The sequence below is a fragment of the Chaetodon trifascialis genome, chromosome 13, assembly GCF_039877785.1.
Source record: "Chaetodon trifascialis isolate fChaTrf1 chromosome 13, fChaTrf1.hap1, whole genome shotgun sequence".
Lineage (NCBI taxonomy): Eukaryota > Metazoa > Chordata > Actinopteri > Chaetodontiformes > Chaetodontidae > Chaetodon > Chaetodon trifascialis.
The window spans coordinates 14,057,424-14,082,937 of record NC_092068.1 but is presented as its reverse complement, the minus strand read 5'-3'; the positions used below and the strand labels follow the sequence as shown (position 1 = coordinate 14,082,937).

Below are 25,514 nucleotides of genomic sequence, written 5' to 3'. Positions count from 1 at the left end.
TTTCAGAATAGTTTTTAATTAAAGAGAGAGGTATTACACTGTCCTCAGTTATTGGTTACATAGTGGCTTGTACAGTGACAGGATATTAATTTAGCATAAGTAAGCAGTTGTGCAATTAAGGGTTATTACATTTCACAATGCTATTGCAGAAGCACTTGCTTGACTGTACAAGATGCATTTTCACAGATGAATGCAAAATGTGCTTTTGTTTGTTCTTTCAAGAATGATCATTTTCCAAGATCTGAGGGAGAAAAACAGCAGCAGGATCTCAAACAGAACGTGAACTTGCACATAACAGAGGGTTACCTATCGCTGGAAACCAGCAGACCAGCAGTGAATGAAAAGATGTTGCATACACAGTACAGAGGCTGATGGCTCAGCAAAGCCATCCACATGGCAAAGGTACAGTACCGCATATGTCCTACCAACATGCTCCAAACAGTTTGGAAGATGTTCTCGGTAAGAGGTTGACATTCTGATCGCCTCTCCTCATGGAGAGTATTGCTTTGTTACATTCCACATTTTGATCATGTTCAAGTCATTTAGTCAAACTCCAGGCTCAGACTTGTGTACTTTAGAGTCTGCATGCAATAAGAGAGCTGGTGTGTGTTTGTGTTTGTGTGTGTGTCTGTGCAGCTAAAAGCAGCTAAAAGAACAAAGCTTACAAGCAGTTAGTACATCCAAAGGTTGAGGTTCAAACCAGCAGCTATAAATCATCTTTGATCTGGAGATGCAGCTCTGTTGCTTTGTACATCATATACATCTAAAGTGGCAAAATGGAAAGTTTGTAAACCTCATAATATTTTTTGCATTTTTGGCTGAGTTTGTATTAAAATAGCTATGGAATACAGATAAAGGATGTTGCCTCATAACAAAAAACACTGAGAAGCCCAGCAACGAATTACTGAAATTATATTTAAGTCAGTTTTGTACATTTTACAAAAGAATCTGAATATTTAATGTTCGTGCCTCGTCCAAGTTTTAATAAAAGAGTTAATTGAAAATTTATGAATTCATCCAAACGTTTGTTATGTTCAGTCATTCTTTATCTGTACTAGGATGTGCAAGGTGTGATTATGTGTAGTAAGACTTTCGTTGTGATAGGGTTTTGTATAAAATGGGCCCACAAACAAAAAAAGATGGACAGGCGGTGTGCAAACTTCACATTGTTTCTAAAATAGAACTTAACTAACTAAAAGATGAAATGTAATCCTCCTCTGGTGTGGATCAACCAAACATCCACCTCAGACCGCTAACAGACTGAAAGCAGCACATTCAATCTAACCACTGCCGGCTGCTCTCAAATCAGTTTGTTGCTCTTCATCCCGGACCTCTTGTGACAAGTGGCTCGGGGTCAGTGTGGAGCAAGCGGTGTGAGTCATCCCAAGGCACTTGATTCTTTTCATTTCCTTAGATGATGAACTGAAAAATCAATAGTGTTCTTTTGCTAATGCCCTTTTCTTCAGGGTACAAATGCACTTAATGAAATGATAACACAATGCTTAGTCAAATGATACTGTACTCATCAAGGTTACAAACAGATACTCCCTTTGGTATGATGATCCTACTGTGCACTTTGATGACATTAGTGACATTACTGCCAGATAAAAGATGTGGATATTACCAGATTTTAAATTCCATGCAAAGTGACTTAAAATTAATGCAATTTGAGACTTACATGACATGGAGAAAAATAAATGATATACATTCAAAGAATGACACAAAATAAAAATAAAAAATGCTAGAGACAGAAGGCAAATCACTAAGCCTGAAAAGGCAAAACAACCTCAGTGATCTAAATTAAATTGTCATATAATCACAGCACCGAGAGCACATACAAGGACAAAAAACAAAAACAAAAGTAGAGTTGAAGTCATTGTAACTAAACAATAGGCCTCAACACAAAGTATCAAAACGGAGGAGAAGAGAAAAAGTACAGGTTTCATAGCTAACTAAAATAACTACAACCAAAGAAAAAGGTACCACCAGTCAGTGCTGTGATGGACTCCACGTGGTTACCCAAACGCCGTCTGTGCTTTGCAGGTAGCTGAACTGGAGGTGGGAACATTCAAACTACTTTGTGGTCTCGGGGACTTTCTGGTTGCCATTGGTTGCCGTGAAGCTGTAAAATGCCCTGTAAAACCTCCAACCAGACTTTGTAGCAGAAGAGATACTGTTCCTAAAAAGAAAGAGACAAAGGACATGTCTAGCTTTTCGGAACCGTAATTTTTTAAAAGCTTGGACTTTGACCTTTAACCCTTCTGTTGGCACTGACCTTGGTTTGAATCATCCCATGCCGTTGAAGTCTCATTTCTTTTACGATGTCGCTCACATTAATCTGAAGACAGAGACAGAGGGTTGTTAGGCTCAATTGAAGCATGTGGACTAGTCTGTGATTGAATTTATTCCAAATATCAATAATAAATTAACAAGATTAAGACTCTACAGCAGCTCTGTGAGTCTGTACTTAGGCACAATGGTGCTTTGAGCTAAATGCTAACAACAGCATGCTAATCTGCTGATGTTTAGTGGGTATCATGTTTACCATGTTTGCCATCTTAGTTCAGTGTGTTAGCATGCTAACATTTGCACGGCTAGGACTGAAATCTTAGCCTTTGTGTTAGCAATGAACAGCTAAGGCTGACGGGAATGTCAGTTTTGCACATATTTGGTCATAAAGCCAAGTATTGGGCAAATTAAAATGTTGACCTGATGATGGCGCTAGACAAAAAGTCGGGGGATAACCCAACCCATCCAACAACTATTGAGACATTTCATGTCAGACATTTCAGAGGGTCACCAAAATCACTAGGATTCATCCTCTGGGGACCATCAATATCTGTCCAAATTTTGATGGCAATCCATCTGATAATTGATGAGACCACCATCCCTCGAGCTGGTAGCATAGCTAAAAATACAAAAACTGTATGGTAAACCTATTGGTAAAGCTAACAAAATGGCTTCCACTCACAGGCAAATCGTTCTCAATGAGGCTGAGGATAATGTCGGTGCAGATGAGAACTCCTGTGCGTCCGATGCCGGCGCTGCAGTGCACGGTGACTGGTCCCTTGTGGTGCAACGCCCTCAGGTAGCGGATGAAGCGGACCAATTGCTCGGAGCTGTGCGGCACACCGTGGTCAGGCCAGTGTGTGAACTTCAGGTGACGGACAAAATGGGTCTCACCAGTCTGGAATAACAGTTTAAGTTGAGAGTTAAAGGAATTTTGAAGTTGAGAGTGAACCATAACATTACCAATAACATCAGACAGGCAGCTATTCCTCACAAATCACTCACTTCTGTCTCCACCATGCGGATGACCTTGATGTGAAAATACTCCAGGTGCTGTTGGTTCTCCAGGTGAAGCTGGTACCTGCTGGTGTCCAGAGGCATGCCCAGCCTCTCTGGCCAGTACTTGTGACATTTTATCCTTCCCCTTTCAACTTCCTGGGTCATCATGGCAATGACGTCAGACTTGCTTTCCCAGATCATCTGCCAGAAAGCCGGCACTGTGGAAGGCAGAGGGCCCTGGCAGGAGATGTAGAAGAACTCCTCATCACCAACCTGCATGCGGATGTAGCTGGCGTTGATGTAGTCCTGGTTGTCTCCAATGGCAACACGGGTTTTGTCATCTATGCGGGGAAAGATGCAGTGAAAAAAAACAGCCTTAATTGCATGAATTCATAATTGAAATAAACAAATTACACTTGCAGCATCATCCTTCCATAAACAGAACGACAGACATTCCTCATGTTTTTTGATGTTTGATAAATCCATTCATCTCTTGATCCTAAACAACAAACACTGCTTACCTTGTTGTTGTGCCAAAAGTACAAAATCTACGTGTACAGTAAATAAAGCCAAGTAAATAGCTCTGAGGTCTGGAGTCGTGCTCAACAAACCAGTGCTGTGAAGATGTTTGTTGATGATGAGAGGGGGTGATAGACCGAAGGCAATTAGGAATGTTTTCTGGGTTAGTCCCCCACCCTGTTTGTGAGGTCAAAAAAGCCACAGACTGGAAATCAGCTTTCTAAATAAAACAGTTTAAGGCAATGGATCAGATCGGTAAATAACATGCTCTGTTTCTAGACCTTTTGAACAAACAGCAGTTGTGACAGGCTGCCGGCAACAAGGCATTTGGTGAGGTGCAATGGTATTCCACTGGGGGTCACTGTCTTTTTCATCACAGTCGCTAAGTAAACGCTCGTGTGTGTGTTTGTGTACATGAGTTTTTTCCAGTTAGGTTTACATTAAGGACATTCCTAGTGATAAATGATTCTTCAACCACAACTTAAGCATTGCACTGCGGGGTGCGCACACACACACACACACACACACACACACACACACACACACACACACACACACACACACACACACACACACACACACACACACACTATCTCTGTTTACCCCCTGTTATTCAAATTAATAACACAGCTTGCAATATTATGTTCTCCTGATGCTGCTTCATTTATTAAAAATATAAATCCCAAATAATTACAAGGTTGGAACAAATGACAGCTTCTTCATCATTACATACTTGGCTGACTCCAAGAAAATTACAAGTGCAGCACCAGTGAATTATTGATAGTAATTTCAGAAATTATTTATTGTGCAGACATTACTTAAGTGTTGTAAACAAATATCTCCACTCCTTTCAGTGAAGAACTTTCGGTCAGCTTAAACTGAGCACCTAAGTAAAAAGCTAACAAACAGGCCCTCCTATAAATGCCAAGTGTGTGAGTATCTGGCCTTTACAAGCTTAGCTCACCAATAAAAAACTCCAATAGGGGAACATAAATGAAGCACAGGGGTTTCTACACATAGAGAAAGTAAAAGTTTAGATTCTGAAAGTAAAAGTAAACAGAAGTCCTCTTTCAGACTTACAAGGTAGGATGTCTCTGTAACGGTTCTTATCTCTGTTCTCGGGGGCTTTTCCCACCAGACAGTTGTCAGAGGGCTTCAGATGCTCCAGAGCCTGAAATGACAAAAAATGAGAAGAACATTTCATCACTTCAAACAGTGCGACTGCATCATAGTGTGTCTGTACATAAAAAGAGTATACAACTGCAATGTTTTAATAATGACAGATGATTTTGTGTGTGAGTGTCTTGTTTTGCTGCTTTTCTTTCACAGCATATGTTATAATAAACTTGTTTACATAGTTCTAATGTCAGGATCAATGTGGGAAAAGGCAGATTAACTGATCAATGCATAGTTTTACCCTTTGTTTTAGCAATTTTACAACTATGATTTACATGATTGGTAAATGTGTACATGATAACACCTACACACCATGAACTCTTTGATCAGTTCCTGCTGATCCAGTTGATGCTGCAGAATCTGGATGAGAGCTTTGACCCTGGAGCCTGAATACTGGCTGGTCTTTGCGGGGCTAATGAGAGCTAAACTGGCCAGTTCCTCCTCTGATACTATGGGTGGGCCTGAAGAAACAAAAGAGAAAAAGAGATGGACAAGGGTTGCTTGTATTGCTCAGCACTGATACAATTTTCACTCTGGCACATCGGCGCAAGAGCAGAGGAAAAGACACCTGTTTGGGGTGAAGTCATTTCCAGAGTGGTGGTGTCAAATACATCATCTTCTTCTTCTTCGCTGCTCCAGCCGTCTGACTTGGTTTTCCGGATGTCTTTGCAGGACTGGTCCAAAAGTTTGGTCACAAATTGTTTCCTGGGGGAGTCAGGGGGCAGGGGTGAGACCAGACCATTTTTATTCTTCGGTAGGAGGGGATGAAATCATGCAAGGCTGAGCTTCCTTTCCCTGCGACTTTTCCACCTAAAATACAGTATAGACAAGAGGCTAAAATATCTGTATGCTTCTACTGTACTTTAAGCTACAGAGTGTAGTGTGATACACTTCCTAACTGTTATAGTATTGTTTATTGGCCATAAGCAAGAGCATTTATCCCTGGATGGTGAGTCATTCATTGCTCTCTGCTGCCTCCTTGTGGTTAGGAGTGGAACACCAGCAGACCAAAACTAAAGAAGGAGCAGGAGGAGGAGGAGGAGGAGGAGGAGGAGGAGATGGAGAAGAGGGAGAGGAGAGACCATAAGTAGATAATAGACAAGAGGTGAGTAGTTTGGGAGGGTACTACCTGTCAGAAGCTCCATGCAACATGTCAGTGACATTGAGGGAAGGGCAGCAAGCTTGATGAGAAGGGGTGCTGTTACAGCTCTCCTGTTCCACAGACAAGCAGCCAGAGGAGGCAACAGACGGGAGGAGGAAGATGTTAGTGGTCGATGTTAGTAAAGAGGTCAGGAGGGGTATGATTAGATTCAAACAGAAGTTTACATCAGAATTACTACACTGTAGTTCATGTGCTTGTGTGTGTATACTTGTTAAGGTACATGTTACCTCCTTAACTGCCATTTCATCTGTCACAACAGTCAGTCGTCGGGGCGGTGGAGGAGGTGGGGAGGTAAGGAAGACACCAGCTTCATTGACAACAGGGTCTGACATCGCCTCTGAAACAATGGATCAAGGCAAATTGCAATTTTTTTTTTTAATGCTGGCCATGTAAAAGACACAGCATTTGTGTCTATAGTATGTTTTACAAAGCTAAAAAATGTTTTCAATGCATAGCTCTAATTAAGTATGAATATACAACATAGTAATTTATGCCAGGTGCTGTCTCTTTCTTAATTGTTTTGTGATTTTACCAGATCAGAACGTCAAAGTGTCACAGTAAAAGGAAAGACAGCTGTCTGTGATCGTACCAGGGGGGTGCTCAACTGGCTTATTGAGTATGACGTCAGGTGAGGAACAGGCATCAGGGCTGGACACAGGCGCCGGCTGCTCGGCTAAAATAGCTTCAGTCTGAGCAGACATGTTGGGCGGTGTGGGTGACTCGGAGTAGGTGAGGGGCAAGATGTCTCTGCAGATGGTGAGCTGCACAGTGCCCTCCGCTTTACGCAGGATATCCACCACCTTATTGTGGCTCAGCCCAGACACAATCACTCCGTTCACCTAGAACAGACACTGAGCGTCAGGGTTTTCCTCACTACGCGGGTACTAAAACAAACAAGATGCATGATGGGCTACCTCTAACAAAATATCTCCAACTCTCAGCCGACCGTCCTGCTCAGCTACTCCACCAGAGCAGATTTCCTTCACTCTGAGCATGCTGCCGTTGGTTCCCCCAACCAAAGCAAAGCCAAGGCCTCCTCCTTCTGGTTTTGTGAACTCCACTTGCATGATGCAACTCTGGATGGACCCCAGGAGAAAAGGAGGAGAAAGAAGAAGAGAACTTGGAGGATGAGGGCAGAGTGTCTGTTTATGTTACTCTATTCTATTTACAGGGGCACTTTATATTCTGCAGAAAAAATGTCATTGTGTTGTTAATACATGAGTCAGGTGTACAGAATGCCTGACAGACATGCACACACAGAAACACACACATGCAGACAGTGACCCCCCCCCCCCCCAGCAGAGAATGCATTTGCAGATTGACACACAGTAGACTCATGTTACAGTGTAGTTTCAACACACACTTGAAAAGATGTACAGTTAAGAAAAAGAATAGGTAGAGCTGGGAAGAGATGCCAAAATGAAGGGGTACAAAACAAAGAATGAGCTTTTGGAGGAATAAAATTTTCCGACACTTACATCGTGCTCCTGGGTGAGAGAGAGACATCTGAAATTTCCAGCAGTCCTACACACAGCTTCGACTGGAAAAACAAAATAATGTGTTAAACGCACATTGATCAAACCAGTGAAAGTGATGTAAAAGCTCAATAAGGGGAAGCGTCTGGACTTAGGCCTTAAGCTAACAATGGAAGTTCCCTTCTGTACCAGTTTCCATCCATACGCCCATTTCCAGCCAATGAAATTTCCGTAACAGCCACAAAGACAAAAAAACAACACACACCAACCTCCCACCTCTTCGGCCATTTTGAAAGAGAAGTGTTGATGGGTGCAACTCTTCTATGACAGCTGAACGAGGTCGGTCTTTTCAGACTGACCCTCTCCACCGTCCCTTACTGCTACATGCACCATCACCAGGCAACTGAGCTACCTGTCCTGTAGACCACTGGCTGTATGGCACTGTGTGTGTGTGTGTGTGTGTGTGTGTGTGTGTGTGTGTGTGTGTGTGTGTGTGTGTGTGTGTGTGTGTGTGTGTGTGTGTGTGTGCCCGCGATGGCTATAGCCCTGCAGTCCAATACACCAGTGGAGGGCCTGAAGCTTGCTAATTATTAATCCTGCTGTGAGAGCCCAGGATCTGTCTGTCAGCATTCAGATCACACACACACACCTGCACACCACACACACACACACAGCTGCAAAGAGAGCTATCTTTCAGCACCGAGCTCCGGCTTCACGCAGACAAAGGAGCAACAAGCAAGGGTGAAAGGGAAAGAGTAATGGTGCTCAGAGAACATGTGAAAGTTTGGAGGAGGAATAAATTAGGGACAGAAAGAAAAAACTCACTGTCTTCGGTAGGAGAATCTTTCTCTGGAGAGACAGGCTCTTCAAAACGAGCAAAGAACTTCCTGTCCCTTTTCCAGTCAAACAGACCTGCAAAAGGAAAACTTGTTTAGAAATGCATTACTAAATATTGTACAAGGGAACTTTTGCATCACAGGTGCTAAATCTGAATTAATTTCCTGTCTTCTCAGAACTCAGACTGCTTTCTGGTAATGATTGAACTTAAATTATCATTGTTCAGTTGAGCACAAACATATCTGGTTTCTAGGCAATCCATCAGTGCATATAACAACCCAACGATGCTGTTTATGTATCCTCGGGTTAACTCAAGCAGAATAAACCATCCCATAAATCCTTCAGAGGCCCTTACCATTCCACTTAGCCTTGGGGGTCACGGGCTGGTCTTCTCTGTGACAGACACAAACAGTAGAGTCATTCAAAGACAAAAACAAACCCAGTGCAGTGACTATCTCTCCAGCCTTTACGGGCACATACCTGAGGATTTTAAGTTTAACTTTACGAGGTGCGATCTCACAGGCCTTGACTGCATCCTCCAGGGTCATTCCCAGCGTGCACCTGCCGCAGATGTAGAGGATCTTGTCACTGGGTTGGACGCTGCCCTCCTCGCTGGCTGGGGAGCCTGGCACCACCTCCAGACAGTAGATGCCTTGCCATTTACTGCCGATGCCCCCTGTCAACTTTATGCCTGTGGAGGAAACACACATATATTAAATAAAATCAAATAATACTAGTGATGTGTCCTTTAAATGTGTGAAAATATGTGCAGTGCCACACCCAGCTGTCCTGAGGTTGTCTTATAGAGAACTATGTCAGGCAGGCTGTCACAGGAAGGCGGGGCCACCAGGTTGGTAACTGCCCTCCCCAGGGTCATACTCAGCCTACGAGGAGATGACCTAAGAATCGTCATGGCAACATCATCTGCAACACTAGTAACATCATGCCCATTTACCTGGAAACAAATGCCACAGAAGGAATTCATCAGGACATGGTCAAAACAAACAGTCCACAATGTTTTTAAATGGGCAGGAATGTGTGTGTGCATGAGTGTGTTTATGCTGACTGTGATGAGCCGGTCTCCTGCTCTGAGTCGTCCATCTGCCTTGGCTGGGTTGTCCAGTATTTCCTGTATGTAGTAGCAGTTGTCCAGCTTGCTTCGCGTGATGGTGAACCCAAAGCTTCCGTTCCTGGACTTGGTCAGAACCACGGTCAGCTCAAACTCTTTCACCAATCCCTGAAAGGCAAGAAGCAATGGCAATTTATTTAACAGCTACAGAAATTCTCAAAAAAAAAAAAAAACATTGGAAAACACAAAGTGAGTAAAGAACGCAGAACATCACAAACTTGCCTTCCTTCGACTCTCTTCTTCCTCCTCATCCTCTTCATCATCATCATCCTTGTATTCCCTTTCTTTTTTCTCTGGTTCTTCCCTCAGCTGTATGTGGCTCTGGGCAGGAGGCACCAGCACCGCAGGGGGCAGCGTCGGGGCAGGTGGACTGGCACAGTGAGGCACGGAGGACATGACCTGGGCTGTGATGGGGGTCAGCGGTGGAGCAGGAGGCTGGGGTGGAGGCAACATAGGCCTACCGTTCTGGGAGATGACTTTGTAGTGACTTGGAAGAAGCCCCTGCTGGATTGGATGGTGCTTGGCTTTCGGTGGCTGGGTTGTGAGAGGCTGAGACGGGTGTGCCAGGGAGCAAGTGGTCAAGGTGTCAGAAGAGAGGTTGAGGGGCGAGATGGCGGTAGTGGGGACGTGAGGGATGAGGTTTGGATTCTGAGAGCTGAAACTGGAGGAGCTGTTGGAGGTTTGAGACTGGAGGGCTGTGAGGTTGGTTGTCGGAGTGTGAGTGGGCAGACTGGAAGGAAGGCTGTGAGGAGGGTCCAATGTGGAGCTGATGGTCAGGTACTCTTCATCTGCCATGATGGTCAGTCCATTACCCATCAGGCAGTAGGTCATACTTCCATCTGCCTCCTCTCTGACTCCACTGCAGATAAACAAGCAGTACAAACTGTATACAGTGTACAATATTTAAAAAAACAATGCTGTATAGGTTGGACTTAAACACGCAAATATGATAGAAAAAACATAAGTAAAATAAAATTGGAAATAAACATTTTTAGAAATAATTAAGCAGTTCCATTTCAAGTTAAATTAATGGTTCACTATTTGAAGATAAGCAATAGGGACATATTAACAACACTTGGCAGGCTTGAAGACAGGAATCATTGATATAAAGATTTTAATAACTGTGATATGTAATAGTTTTCATGTGTATCTACATCTGACACGTTACCTGGCATACACACAGTTCGAAGCAGTCTTAGGACAGACATCCATAAGCATCACAGTTGAGTTTGTTGTCGTAGCCACCTCCTCCCCGTCCTTGTTATTCTCCTTTGCTTCTACTTCCTGTTGCTCCTCTGGTTTCCCAGCACTTGGTTGTGACTCTGGTGGAGCCGGTGGAGAGCCAGAACGAGGTGAGGTAGGTGAGGTAGGTGATGCCGGGGAGGCAGGTGAGGCTGGCGAGACTGGTGATGGAGGCGATGTGGGTGAGGTGGGCGATGGGGGTGAGCGAGGGGGAGATGGGGGAGGCTGGTTGGCCTGTACTTCACTGTCCACACTCTCCTCTGTCTCTGAGAGCGCTGCAGCTGCAGGAGCTTCTGGGCTTTTTTCCTCTGTGTTGGTCACATCTTTCTCCTGGGTGGGGCCCTGCTTCTGGGCAGGTATTTTAACATCATATTGAAACTTAAGGAGCTGGCTGTAGTCCTCTCCTAGTCGGATGTCCAGAGACCGTGATCGAACCTCGCGGAAGAGTGCAGGACTCTACAGAGTCAGACAGGAGATAAGACAATCCGTAAGGATTACTAGGTCTAACTGGTGTTTTTATTCTGTGTGTGTGTGCACCAGGTCTGCGTGTCAGCTCACCAGAGTGTTGTCATCTACATCATATGGTACTCCAGGACCTGGTCGGCAGATCAGTAGATGAACTTCAAAAGGAGCTCCACGTAGCAGGAACAAAACCCTCTGAAACAACACAAAAAACTTTGTGTTGGTGCAGGAGAGTATCGAGGGATTGGGAACAGCTTCAGAAAGATACAACTGTGTTAAATCTAATTGTTATATGTTTAAATGCACCTGTGTGACTGCCTTCCTTGGCAGCACACAAAAGATTAAATGACACATCAAATGCTATGACACAACCAGCTTGCTATTTTGAGTAGTATGAGATTAAAGGATTAGTGAACCAATGACGTAGTCAAGATCTTAAGAAAGAGCAGGGCGACTGGAGCTGCTCACACACTCACCAGCCTATTCAGACCAAAATCACCTACTGTGCTGCTTTAATGAACAAAGTTAGTTCTTTTTAGGCTGTAGTCAGCACCTTAAAAACCAGTCTACTCTTTTAAGGTTTTTGACCACATTAGGCATCCACCTTTTTACATTGGAAACAAAACTACAGCCACAACAAAACCACTTAAATGCAACAAACAAGCCCTATCTATGAATATGGAAATTCACTGATCTGAATATGTAAGGATTAATAATCGTTTTAAATAGTCTCAAACCCTACCTGGTAAGAGAGATCCTTGAGAGGCTCTTTGTTGACTGACAGAATGATGTCTCCCTCTCGCAGGAGGCCACTCTCTAGTGCTGGCTGACCCGGGAAGAGACGTTTGATGCGGACCACGCTGCCACGGTCTGGCCCCGAGCGCAGCTGCGAGATGTTAAAGCTGAAGCCCAGGCCAGACAAACTCTTCCTCAGCACCACCTCATGCGTGTTTTCTAGGAAAGAGGAGAGATGGAGGGGAATCTTGGAGCATTAATGTACGTTGTGTAATCTTTAATTTGCAATGGGGGCTGTGATTTGGATTGTGATAAAAAAAACAAATGTCTATCAAACCCCCAGACACACATATCTTCATATCAGAGGCATTCAATTTTGCAGAAATGTCTCCAATCACTTAAAAAGCAAGCCCTTTTCACATTTTTTGGACCATTTCCAGTAAAGAATAGAAGGCTGAGGAACCGTCCCTTAAACTAAGCTGCACAGGCAGCTTCAAGGTTTCAGTGCATGCAGTCTTGGGGGGACTGAGGGAGCATCAGCTCTGGATGACAGCAACCACAATGTAGCTGTCAGATGACTCACAGTCACCTCAGGGCCATGTGTGCAAGTATTTGTGTATGTGTGTGTGCCTTTTCTTTTTTTTTTTTTCTTTCATGAGTGTGTGCGCCCCTTCCTCTCCCCTCTCACCATCAGTCACAAAGCTGTAGTCCTTGGCTCGAACACTCAAGGTCGTTTCCATGGAGACTTCACTCCTGGGGGGCTGTGCAAGTGATGGACTGTGGGCCAAAGGGGGGCAGGGTGAGTCAGGTCTGGGTTCCAGTATTACTGCAGGCTCCCTTTCCAACAGCAGGGTCACCACCTATGGGAAACCGATGCACATACACCCCTTTTATATGTTCAGTCGTTTACACTTCCACATGTACAGTATTTCCAGCTACTGTGCATTTTCATAATCAGCTTTAAATGGAGTGAATTGAAAAAGCTTCTCTTGATTATAGGTAAGGGTCGAAGCGTCTTAAGGGTCCAACAAATCTCTGCAACTTAATGATAAAAGTGTGCATTCCACGATATCTCATATGAGAGTTCATAATCTCTCTTCCCTTTATGGTTGAAGATTAGGTACGTAAAACTACTTCAATAAGGTTAGGGAAGGACTGTCATCACAACTGAAGGAAATCAACATTGACTGAGGACAGGAAATTGGACCTGAACCCTAGACTCTGGTAACAACGACACTGGAAATAATCACATTGTTTAAAACAGTTTTTTGTGGAGAAGAGATTTACATTGATATTAATGCCATCATATCAGCAAAAGAGAGAGTATGTTTGTGCATAGTTGTGTTTTCCTGCAAGTGCATGTATGTGTGTGGATATGTGTGTGTGTGTGAGTGTATATACCTCCCCGGTCCTCTTCAGGCACTCGACAGCTTGATGGTGAGTCACGCCCCTCAGGTTAGACCCATCAACCTCCAGCAGTCTGTCACCTGTCATATGCACAAACACAAATCTCATCATCATTAGCAACGTCAATACATAAACGGTCTGTGTGTGTGTGTGTGTGTGTGTGTGTGTGTGTGTGTGTGTGTGTGTGTGTGTGTGTGTTTGACGGGCATGTCAACAAATCTAAAAGTCGTTCCTGCCCACTGAAGCATGAGCTAAGCGGACACTGAAGCAGCACAGCTGCTCCAGTGGCACAGCCATATACACATAGCTGACATAATAAAAAACAATGTCAGTATAATCATAAAATGCTTTTTCCTCTACTACTTTTTATACCTGTCAACTTACAGGGATCACATTCCTAACCTCCACATTCAGTTCTTTCATATTTTCTTGAAAGAAGTTAAGAAATCTTTGTGCTCTTTTATGATGATCAGCCCCAAGCTAACAAAATGGCTGAGGTCTGTGACGGACGTGGTACATATTTCACAATATCATCATTGTATCCTTTGATGATGTCTATTTGACGACTTGTCATGATGACTGTTTGCCCTCAGAAGCTGAGTGACCATCCGGCACCAGATCAAACTTTTGCAGAGCCCTGTGTGTTTTTGTCTTCCACCTGATCACACACTGAAATGACAAAAACATTACCGATCTGAATGCGCCCGTCCTGCTCTGCAGCACCTCCAGGCACCAGACTCTTGATGTAGATGCCTCCGTATCGCACATTGGTGTTTATTCCTCCCTATTAGAAAAAAAAAAATATGACAAAAAGGTTATTAGTCAATGTCACAGGCCTCAAGTAACCCTGGAAATGTCAGTGACTCAGCATGTAGGGATCCAAGTTACTGTGCATCATAGCTTGTTACCTATTGGCCTTTCCAATTTAGTCCCGTAAATTGGTTTTCCTGAGCTGATCTGTCACTGAGTTCTTGGCACATTTCACTTTCAATATGTCAACACTGGAATGTGTCAGACAAATTTCTGCCTAGACACAGAAGTCTGCGTGTGGGGGCGTGGAGAAAATAATCAAAGCTAATCTGAACCCCTATAGAGTTGCTTGTTTTTTAAGTTGAACTGTTATTGATTTGAGTGCATGTTCATCTGGGAGGATGGAGTTTTAGGTGCTTTTAAATTGTGCTTTTAAATTGGGCAACACCAAAAACTACATAAAAATAGTTTCAACAAAAATGAACATTGAAGGTAGTATTTATTACAGGAATGTTGCATTTGCATTAATTTTAGCTAATTGTACCTAATAAACTGTTGACTGACTGTATAAGGCACATGCTGTATAATAAAAGGGACATGATCCACTCACAGCAACACTGATGCCAAGGCTACCACTGCTTTTCTTCAGCTCCACTATAAGCCTCTCCTCAGTTTTCAGACTTAGGATAGATGGGGATCTGGAACACACATCCTGAAAAACACCACAAAAGTTTTAGTTTCAGAAAGAGAAAAATGAGGAAAGGATAGCGTTTTCAAGACTCTTCTCATGCAGGTGAATGACATCACTTCAAGAGTTTCATGACATTAATCATTGCACTTAACCCATTAAACACTTAGCACTGGCTGAACTCTTTGAACAGCTTTGAGTTCATGTTGACAACTTCTCTTCCATGGAAACAAAGTCACTTATCTCTAACCTCAGTTAGCTGAGTGCCGGCTCTAACCTGGGCGTCATGTATTCGCACCACAGGAATGTGAAGCCTCTTGCCCTGTTTTGGGGTTGCCATGTTGGACAGAGTCATGGCCTCCTCCAGCTCCTCCATGGCAGGGCGGTACTCAATGCCACTCAGTGTGGTCTGTGACCCAAAGCCCCTCTCCAACGCCAGACCAAGAGTACTCTGACTCAAGGAACTCTTACTGTCCTTCAGAGACTCTGATAGGAAAACAACCAGATGGGATAAGTATGAGTTGTTTTAAGTGTTATAACTGAACATAGTAATGGTTTGACAGTAAGTTTTGAGTATTTGCATGATTTATGGACTTCTCAGACTGTGCCTGCAGAGGAGAAAGCACTGAGCAGATCTTACGTTTCGGCTGGGACACAATCAGCTCCACCTCCTCAGGGCTGTTTTGTAAGATGGCAGCAGCATCACTGAATGTTACTCCTTCCAAACTAATTTTGTTCAGGGAGATGAGGCGCCCACCTGGAAAAAACAGCAAATCACTGCAAAATTCTTGTTATAGGCTGCCATGTGCAACCCAGGTTTGGTGTGTTATGTTGCATGCTAAGTTGTAAACTAGTGTCTGTGCTCCCAGTTCCCATTGTTGGTGCTTTGTACCAGGTTTGATTCGTCCATCTTTGTCTGCAGGCCCATCAGGCACAATGGAAGCAATGAAGATCCCAAGGTCAAGTTTACCTGTATTGTCCTCGCCTACTATTACAAAGCCTGAAATGGGACCAGAGAGGAAGTGAAGACAAAAGCCCCTTGTTAAAGAATCAGATACGCGGCGGTCTGCTCATTAATTTTACATCAAGTTCACAGCAAGTCTGCTTCAATAAACTCACCAAAGCCCAGTTTAGGATCTTTCTTCAGGTTCACGCAGACTATCTCTCTCTCTGGTGGGGTTCTGGTTGGTGTATCAACTGCAAAGCACGTGTTGTACATGCGGTAAAGGGGTCATTTATATGCTTTCTATACCTGGTTACCATGTTCAGGATCACAAGGACAGGTCAAAAGTCTAACAAAGGGTTAGCTCACATAAACAGACAAACACATTCAGACTTATGGGTAATTCAGATTTGCCAAAACACCTAAACTGCATGTTTTAGGACTGTGGAATAAGACCTGAACACATGAGGAAAACAGTCTTGTTGTGACATGAGAGTGTTAGCTGGAAACCCTAATTGTAACATACAGTTGAGTGACAAATTTAAAAAAAAAGCCTCAATAAATGGGAAGAGAAAGAAAATGCCAAAGATGTTGAAGAGGATCTTGGTGGCCAAACACCAGGCTAAAAATGCTTCATGATGATTCTTTCTTTAATCTGCCACCTATTTTTTATGTGTTCACAAAAATTATTCACCTCGTATAGAGGAGGACGCGTCAGAGTCCTGCTTCTGTAGTGAGACACTGGACATCATTCTGGGAATCGGCTCTGGAGTGCTACAACACACATGCACAGTTGTGTTACAAAGCTATTTCTTTCAGGTTCACAGCAAAAATGAAGAGTATGAATGGTTTTATCATCGAGGGATACCTCCAACACTGTCGTTCTTTCACGTCCCTGAAGTCTCCTGTTTCAGGGAGCTCCTTGTTCAGGTCCCTGCTCATCTCTCTCCTCATCTCCCTCTGCTGGCGTAGCCGTGCCTCCAGCTTGGCAGTCAGGTCGTCACAGGACTTGGAGAGGGAGTCTTGACCAGGTGCCAAACCTACGTGGTTCAACATGCCCTCCGAGCAGGACATCCGCTTCAGGTTCAGGTTACGACCCCGGTAGACAGACATGTACTTATCCATGTTTTCATCTGGAGAAACAGAGGAGAATCATTATTTATTCTTTAATATCCTTTAATACATATCAATATTTTAAAGGTAGAAAACAATGCATTCTCCAGAATCGCTAAAATTTTCCCACCTGGTATCATGGTGTGGTTGAGTTGCCGTGACGTCATCTCGCTATGAAACTTGTGCTGTGCTGAGCAGAGGTTCAGCAGGTACTGTGCTATTTTTGAGCTTTCTGTTACAAAACTGTGCTTTTTCCCGCTGGGCCCACCACACTCTATGATCAGTTTACGCCGCTGAAAGACAGACACAAGACAGCTTACATCTACTCTGAGCTTCATAATAAAGTGAGATGTGCAAAGTAATACCTTATATAGTAAAATTTGACTGAAAAGGCTCTTTCTTTTTTTACCCCAGTGGATATGGAATCAGTTTCCCTCCAGAGGAAGCGCCGGGTGACAGTCCGGCCGTGGTTTTTCATCTCATACACGATGATTCCTTTGGCACAGACCCCCAAAACCAACTCTCCCACCACTGGTCTTTTCTCTCTCCCCACACGGTGGAACATAACCCCATACTCTGGCAACTGCTGGGCAATCTGAGGGGTTCATATTTTATACATATTATATGCATTAAATTTTAAACTGTAAGCATTTATTATTATTATTATTATTATTATTATTATTATTATTATTATTATTATTAACACTCATTCAGATGTACAGGAAATGTAGCAGTAGAGGTATCACATTAAAAGTAATAACAAGTGCACATAGCTTTATCACTTTAGCATAGTGCAAGGTGAAAAAATAACCAAAGAACAAAGCGAGTGTGTGTGAGTGGATGCATCAGTAGTCTGAACACCTTCAGGTACTCCGTTTCTGCCTCTTCAGGGAGCATCTGGGCATGACTTGCATGTAGTCTTGGCAACTCTTCCTTGACAGTGGGCAAGGCCAGCTTCTCTAGCATCCTCTTGGACACATAATGCTCTGGCTGGTAATAATTCTTACCATACAGCTAAAAAAGAAACACAAAACAACAAAATGTGCAGCTATGACACATGCTGAAAGATGATGCTGGTATTTAAAGATGTGAGGTGAACATTTTGTGTCCTCTGCACCTCTGGCATGTAATCCCCAAACTCAGCCTGCAGAGCAAGAGCAACCAGAAATAAGCCTGTCTCCTCATTACAGTAAAGCCTGTCCTCCAAGATATCCTTCCGCAGCTGCAAGTAGTACTGGTGACGAGTCAGTCTGTGCCTAGGAAACAGGAAAAAAAATGATCAAGTAAAAAGCAGAAATGTTTTTTTAAACTATGTGTTTCTAGAAATAAATTAACAACACAGTTAAAACACCAGTGCTGTACTCACAAAATGAAGGAGATATCATCAACAAAATATTTGACTCGAAGAAACACCAAAAAGGAGGATATGTGCCCTTTTTTCCAACTGTCAGGTGCAACTTTGGAGATTTTTGTTTCATGCTCCAGAAAGAAATATTCATCATCTGCAGAATGACAGAGAAGAGCCAATTTAACCTCAGACTTCTGAAGTGACTGAAACAACAAAACAGGCATAAAGAAAAGAAATCAACGCATAGATAAGGTCCCACATAATATGTCCTCTTACCATCAAGGAAGGCAAGACCAAAGTAGAAGTGCTCCACCAGGTTTGCGTGAGCCACCACCATATCAAACACATCTCTAGCTTTGGACTTAATGTCACAGCGAACCACCACGTACTGTCCGTTAGGCAGCACCACAGTCACTTCTCTCTGAGACGAGCAAGAGCGTCCCTTTCTGGACTGTGGTGGACACACACAAACAAACAGAGACACACAAGGACATGAAGAAACCGACAGACACACTCACATACACGTGCATCGATACACAAATAATGTACATGCAATTATGTAAACAGACATTTTAGATGCAAGAAAGGACAAGTTCAAATAAAGTGAAAAAAGCAGCAGTTTGCTTTAAAGTTGATCCTGATGAGATGAGCAGAAATTTACCACAATGGATCCTGGAAGCTCGAGAACAATTTGTTGTTCATCTGGCATTCTGACGAACTCAGGACCCAAAGCCTGACGAAACAAACATTTTATGATATAAATAAGCAGCAACACATGTGACTTTGTCCTTCTCTAAAATAAAGGAATATTGAATTGACAGACATACCCTCATCTGCACTAATTCCTCCACAGCTCACTAAAATACTGTATGCCAGTATGATACTGGTAGAATGTATCAGCATGCATTTTTAGTTTATGCTCTACAAAACAATTTCTGTTGCATTTATACCACTGAAAATTTGAAAAAATATATCTTACCTTAGCTTTCCTCTGGCTCAGGCTGAGTGAGGACTCACTGAAGGTGATGGAAGGACTGTGAGATCTGCCTGATGTTTTGGGAGAGATGTCGTGATGGGGGCTCCTACCAAGCCAGCTGCAGTTGCTGTCCCTGTGACGAACCCCACGAGGGAGTCTGAGGGGACAGAGCAGAGTGGGGGTGGGGGGGTGGGGGGGACGGATTGTGTAATAGTTTTGCAGACAAGTTGGAAAAGTCAAACTCTGAGACAATGTCATGTCCCCTCAAAGTCACTACGGACAATGTGGAAACATGAAAGGAGAAGTGGATGGATTTATTTATGTTGACGTGCACGCACGCACACACACACACACACACACACACACACACACACACACACACACACACTGCTCTAATAGTTGAGGAATCTTCGTCTAACTACAGTATTAGTGGTGATGGTGTGTAAGCATGCATGCATATGGTACAAACCTGTCTAAAGAGGATTGGTACAACGGTGTGGGAGAGCTCCTTGGCCTTTGCCTCCAAGGTCTCTGAGGTAAACTCCCTGGAAAGCAGGCATATAATAAGCACATCTTACTGCTGGAACACACATTAAAAAGAGGTTATTGATGAAAACTATGAGTTTTGTCAAGTGGACACAAAACAAATACATTTGACAGCAGTTAAGTTTTCCTTCTTTCCACCATTTCTGTGTCTTGTTTCCAGTTTTGGTTTCACACACGTACCTGACTTTGAGTCAGAGTCCGTTGAATATCTTCTCCCTTCAGCACTCCCGTCGCTGAAGTCTGAAAAAGGCCCTCTCTTTCCTGTCAACCAGGTAGGAGATGAAAGATGACAGCGATGTTTGATTTCTGTCCGTCTCTGTGCTGCCCAGAGGCACTGAGATGTTTGGCCAGAGCTGAGGCTAGCACAGAGTTTAGCCTGGAGTGTCCACACTCTGATTATTGGCTCTCACAGGTCCCTAATCCTGGACTTGCTTTAGGTTAAGATTTTAATCCTGTTTACCTGTACACAATCTTAGGTCAAAAGAGCAATGACTACAACTACGTTCTGTAAAATGCAGAGCAATACACATATTTTAAGTTTATTTTCAAGTTGCACAAAATTAGGCTGCAAATATCTTTCTCTGAGTATTGTTCATACCAGAACATAGTAACTCTGATTCAGTGATATCCCTTATTTGTATCATCTCTTAAGTGCCAGCCAAAGTCCTGAGGCACACATGACCTACATTGTAAAGCATATTGTGAAAAATGGACATTTCAAATAAGCTGCATTCTTTTCAAAACATACTGATGTACAGTGAGGTAACCAAAGATCTGTTTGGTGGTCATCCTAGAAGGTTTCCCAGTGTTATGCAATCAAAGATTTCAGCTCAGCTTTCTACTCTCTTATGTGATGCCTCGGACTCTAATGTGCATGCTCACCATGAAGTCTCTCTCTGATCATCTGGCTCCTGCCGCTCAAAGGGACGTTACCGTCTGGCAGAGAGCCGTGATCCATCTGAAGGGAAAGAAATCACTACTATTTACAATCATATTCATTTTTTTTCACTTTGTGGATTATGATGCAGTACGCCTTTAAATTCTGTTACTCAACGGCCTGCAGAGAAGGCGAAGTGCTTGCAGACAGGAACATACTGTAGGTGGCTATCTAGACTCACTGATTCATGAAAAACCTCCTCCACCAGCTGTCTGATGACTTTGGCGGGCGGCGGCAGGGTGGAGGCTTTATGATGAGATTCGCAGGCTTCCAGGATGGAGTTGAGATTTGCCCTGCGGTGGGCCAGGTCCTCACACATGCTGAGGAGGAGGCTGTTTAGATGGTCACTCAACTGGACTGGCTGAGAGGAATGAGAATGGAAAGTCATTGCAATAATAGAGGGGTGGGACTGTGATGGTGCTGAATTAATAATGACAGCTTTGTATCAGGGGTTCCCACCTGATTTTGAGGTAGGTGAAAATCAACTGACCAGTAGAGAGTCATACCCAGTGAATACACCAGCATCTGCACAACAAAATGAATTCATTAATGACAGGACAGATTAGAAATACTGCCATAATGAGAAAATAATCCATTAACTTTTACTTACATGTATTACTTGTGTTTGTGCTTAATCATATGCTTTTCAATAATAATTTGTATTGAACACTTGCACCATAGCGAAAACCCTAAGATGAGCATCAATGGTTAACATTATACTTTGATATGAACAGAAATGATATGAACTATGTGTGTGGCCAGAATGTCTAATTGTGTATTGGTTGCGAACACAGCCACAGTTGTTTTGTATTACACAAGATGTGACATTTCCTGCAGCTTTTAAAGGCAAATTTTTTAACATATATGTGTATCTATATGTGGGTTATATAAATGGGGCATATTGTGGTTATGAATATGAAGGGTTTATGGAGGCAGATTACATAAATGTGTGTGAGACAAACGTACATATGTTTGATAACTTTCCTGTCTATTCAAACATTTTAATTAGAGTCCATTCTACTCCTATGACGATAAATCTGAGCTCTGAAGTGCAGAATTCAGGGCAGAGGTTCCCATTCTCTGCCACTAGATGGCGTGCTCACACCTCAGTCGTCCTTCAGCTCCAAGACTTTACACTCCAAAGACACATCAGCGTATCACAGTAGGATGTGACAACTGTTTAGAGTTACTGATAAAAACTCTCTCTCTCTCATTACTCTCTAGTGTCTTACGAGTCTGCCATCAACTTCTACATGAGCCGTTAGGACAGGTATGAGGATGTGTGCACTGACCCTCTCTATGGCAGGTTTGGTTGAGCTGGCACGGCCCTGCAGCATCTCTGGAGCAGTGAAGGTGGATACCTCATCTGATAGGCCACAGTTCTTAAATGCTAAGGTACCAGTGGCTGACAACAGCAAGGAGGTGGGGCTTATGATATTACACATATTGTTGTGACCTGGAAAAAAAAAGAAAGTAGGAAGTCCATTATATTTATGATTCTGCTGGTGCAGTTGTACGCTAAACTCACACTGAGTGAACCAGAAATACTGCACAGATAAATTCAAATGTTTATGTTGCATTTATATTGCAGTAACACAATGGTGTGGTCATGGCATTAAGGTATGATGTGTGTGAGCCTATTAGAAGAAGAGGATAGCTAAAATGTTTTACCCTTATAGGAGACATCCACTAAAGACTCTGCAGTGCCCAGCAGCAGGGACCAGACCTCTTCCTCCAGCAGAGGTCCCCCTCGAGCCTCCAGTACTTCAGCTAATGTGACAAATGTGCTGCTCATCCTGCACACATTCCAAGCATGCACCTGAGGACGTAACGCACACGCAGCGCACACACACATGCATACAAGACACACACGTAGATCATCACTTATTAGGGCCTCTGTTCAAGGTGATAGTCTGAACAGAGTTTTTTCCGTCTCCAAATGAAAACATCAGGAGTTTAATGACTGTCTTGCATGTCTGTTAAATTAAGCTCTACATAGAGCTGCGGTTCTCTGCTGGGTGTCAAGCTTGTCACCCCCACATCACAGTCACTACACATTTCTGCATCATCTTTACATCTCTCCGGCACTTTATCACTGTTGTTGACACAGCCTGTCAACAGTATTTTGTCTTCGGTGACTGCTATGAGAGATAGTTCTGAGAAAAAGACAGTCCTGTGCACTGCACTCTGATTAGATCATCTTAGTCCATTAGTCTCATTGCCTCTCGCTCTCTCTGCTCCTCCCATTGTGTAATAGGCTTTCTTCTGAAGGCAGGTCTGAGGGAGCTGTGCTTTTGGCACCAAAGCAACTGTGTCATGATCCCATGTTCGTTTGTTGTCACATACTGCTTTTACCTCCACAGCTATATACGGCTGAGAAGCTGTGTGTGGGGAGGGGAGAAACCTGAGCAGCCAGAGGAAAGATGTTACAGGAATCTCAAACAAGCTTTCTAACTTTGAACGTTCAGATTTTTGCGATGCATCAGTTATATAACATGTATAATACATATAATTTTGACTATATTATGCATTTAGTTTGGTCTTCTCTTTTCAATCAGGTTATTTTGACAAATGTAGTTTATATTAAAGGACATTAGATGACGTAGGTGCATACATTCCAACTGGACCAGTCCCACAGTAGAATATTTATCTCATTCAGATCAATGCTTTCTGAGAATGAACCGTGTTTTCTAAAAAACTGTATTTTTGTCTAGATGAACAGAAAATGCCATTTCAGGTCAACTGTAAAAACTAGCATGAACATTTCCATTAGTAGCTGTCACAGAGGGCAGCAATACCTCCAACACATCGATGTTTAAAAGTCTGCAAAACCTTTTACTGCATGTCCAAACTCAGACGGATAAAGTTTGGAGGACATGGGAATAACACTGTGACTGTGCTATGAAACCCAAACATCAAAGGCTACTCACAACCAACCACATACTGTACTAAACGCAGCATACTTCCACTGACACACACCAACCCAATTACTCCAGGCCTGATTAAATCCTTCACTTAAACTGAACTTATCCTTGGCTTGTGACACCCAGACTGTGGACAAGGAAAGTCATACAAGACTGAGTGTGTGGCAAACAAAATGAAAACACCAGTGAAGCTGTGGGGTTTTGGGGCTTCCTTAAACTGCACCAGGCCATTTAATCCAGTGATTAAACCATTATTGTGAGAAAAATTAAACCATCCTACTGTATCCCTGCACACTGGTTTTCTGTTATGATGCAGAAAGGATCGAAAAAGAAAGTAGGAACCCTGCCAGGTGCTCCCAGCCATCCACTCTTGTGCAAAACTTCAGCAGCTGTTCTCCCTCAAAGTGGTCTGTCCACAGGTGTAAGGCCACTGGAACACAGAATCCTGGTTATATCGATGCCAGACTGTCATGGTTCACTGGATTTCTGGGCAAAAATGTAAAAAACGCGAAGGAGCTGTGTTGTGCATATAACAGCATGGCCTTTACCTCTACATTTGGACTGGCCGATTGGCTGGATCAAGTCTGACCTCTCCTGCTTTCTGTCACCATCATCATCATCATTAAAGTTCATGTTGCAGCATCTGCATTCCCTATAACTACAACCTTTGCAACTTCATCATTAAAATGTATTTATAGAGCATAAAGAAAGCCATTTAAAAGATCTTTCGTGCAATACCAGGATGACTTTTGCTGTCTTGAACCAACTCTTTTTCCACATCTAACAATCTGATGCATGTCCAATGCACCAGTTGACATGTTATACCTATGTTTTTTTTTTCTCCTTGGCTCACTGAGAGTAAGAGCATCTTCATCCTGCTATTCATTAGGCTTGGACTAAAATGCAGAGCACGCCAGGATTTGAATGAACCAGTCAACAACTAGTCTTATTATCCTGTTAGAGACAAAACCACCTTCCTGATCCATGAAGCAGACAGCCACATGACACAGACAGAGACAGAGGAGAAGCTGTGCTGGATTCTTGGAAATTTGGGACAGCATGCTTCTTCAGGATCTAGGTCTCTCTTTCCCACTACAGCACAAAGTGACAACACATTCCCACAATCATGTACCACCAAAGGAAAAGTATGATGGTATGAACAATAAAGCTACTTATGGCCGGAGTCTGATTTATATAACTACAACACAAGTGAGCCTTAAACAGACAACAGATTTCACCAAGATGATCTTTGTCGACACAGGCCTGAATATGAAGGCTTTACTATGCAGTTTATGACCCTTAAAGGTAAATCACAGCACAGTGCTGTGAATGTTTAGCTACGGTTAGTACCTGGAGTGAAAACATCTGAAATCTCTGGTTAATGAACAGAATCTAAACACGAACACCTCAATTCACCAAATCGTCAAACAGCACTGTAAGAAGGAGGAAGATGATAAAGGACAGCTCGGAAACATTACCTGGTACCATATGTAACCTATGTCAGCGGTCTGATCCTGTGTGTTATCTTCACTGCTCCCACCACGGATCCAAAATAATCCTTGTGATCATCGCATTGCTGCTTTGACGTCCTTTGGGTAAAGGCTGCTCCGCTCTGGCAGGTAATTCATCAATGACATTAACTATACATGCATGGTGCCCCATTCGTGTGCTCCGTCGCCCCCGGCACCACGCTGAAGATCTGAAACTTTTTACTGTAATTGGCGCTATTCTTAGCGTCTCGTCTTTAAACACTTAATTGGATTAGCCTCGCGGTTTGACAGCGACAGGTCAGAGCCACCAATAGCGGGTTGCGTGAGATCAGATAGACCGATATAACTAATCCGTCTGACGCCCAAA

At 43.2% G+C, this 25,514-nt stretch overlaps 1 protein-coding gene across 2 annotated transcripts; it reads right to left on the bottom strand.

Moving 5' to 3' along the window:
* ptpn20 (protein tyrosine phosphatase non-receptor type 20) lies at positions 1-25,510 on the bottom strand. 2 transcript variants are annotated; one of them, XM_070977625.1, is made up of 47 exons: positions 25,136-25,510; positions 22,405-22,552; positions 22,026-22,189; positions 21,193-21,258; positions 20,915-21,094; positions 20,679-20,754; positions 19,977-20,057; positions 19,720-19,795; positions 19,254-19,407; positions 18,936-19,007; positions 18,551-18,725; positions 18,293-18,428; positions 18,044-18,182; positions 17,788-17,940; positions 17,336-17,521; positions 17,057-17,219; positions 16,682-16,946; positions 16,508-16,587; positions 15,990-16,067; positions 15,763-15,870; positions 15,511-15,627; positions 15,148-15,356; positions 14,793-14,894; positions 14,123-14,216; positions 13,427-13,512; positions 12,714-12,885; positions 12,033-12,244; positions 11,387-11,485; positions 10,755-11,284; positions 9,809-10,445; positions 9,524-9,694; positions 9,238-9,412; positions 8,938-9,148; positions 8,813-8,850; positions 8,446-8,532; positions 7,624-7,685; positions 7,060-7,221; positions 6,735-6,984; positions 6,373-6,482; positions 6,113-6,195; positions 5,552-5,688; positions 5,296-5,444; positions 4,888-4,978; positions 3,295-3,629; positions 2,972-3,187; positions 2,276-2,338; positions 1-2,179 (listed from the first exon to the last, which is right to left on the bottom strand). In XM_070977625.1, the coding sequence occupies exons 2-47, from the start codon at positions 22,526-22,528 to the stop codon at positions 2,069-2,071; spliced, it is 7,185 nt and encodes a 2,394-aa protein (XP_070833726.1). In that variant the 5' UTR covers positions 22,529-22,552; positions 25,136-25,510; the 3' UTR covers positions 1-2,068. The 2 variants fall into 2 exon arrangements, with proteins under 2 accessions (XP_070833726.1, XP_070833725.1); XM_070977624.1 differs by lacking the exons at positions 6,373-6,482; positions 6,735-6,984; positions 7,060-7,221; ... (34 more) ...; positions 22,405-22,552; positions 25,136-25,510 and having other exon boundaries at positions 5,552-5,793; positions 6,113-6,197.
* Positions 25,511-25,514: the final 4 nt, after the last annotated feature.

Bases quoted from the DNA above. Each gene is read 5' to 3' on its own strand.
- ptpn20 (XM_070977625.1), bottom strand. From the start codon at position 22,528: ATGAGCAGCACATTTGTCACATTAGCTGAAGTACTGGAGGCTCGAGGG. The intron at 20,755-20,914 runs GTGAGTCTAGAT...CTTTCCCTTCAG, and splicing joins AGGAGGTTTTTCATGAATCA to ATGGATCACGGCTCTCTGCC. The intron at 18,429-18,550 runs GTAAGAGGACAT...GTCATTCTGCAG, and splicing joins TGGTCTTGCCTTCCTTGATG to ATGATGAATATTTCTTTCTG.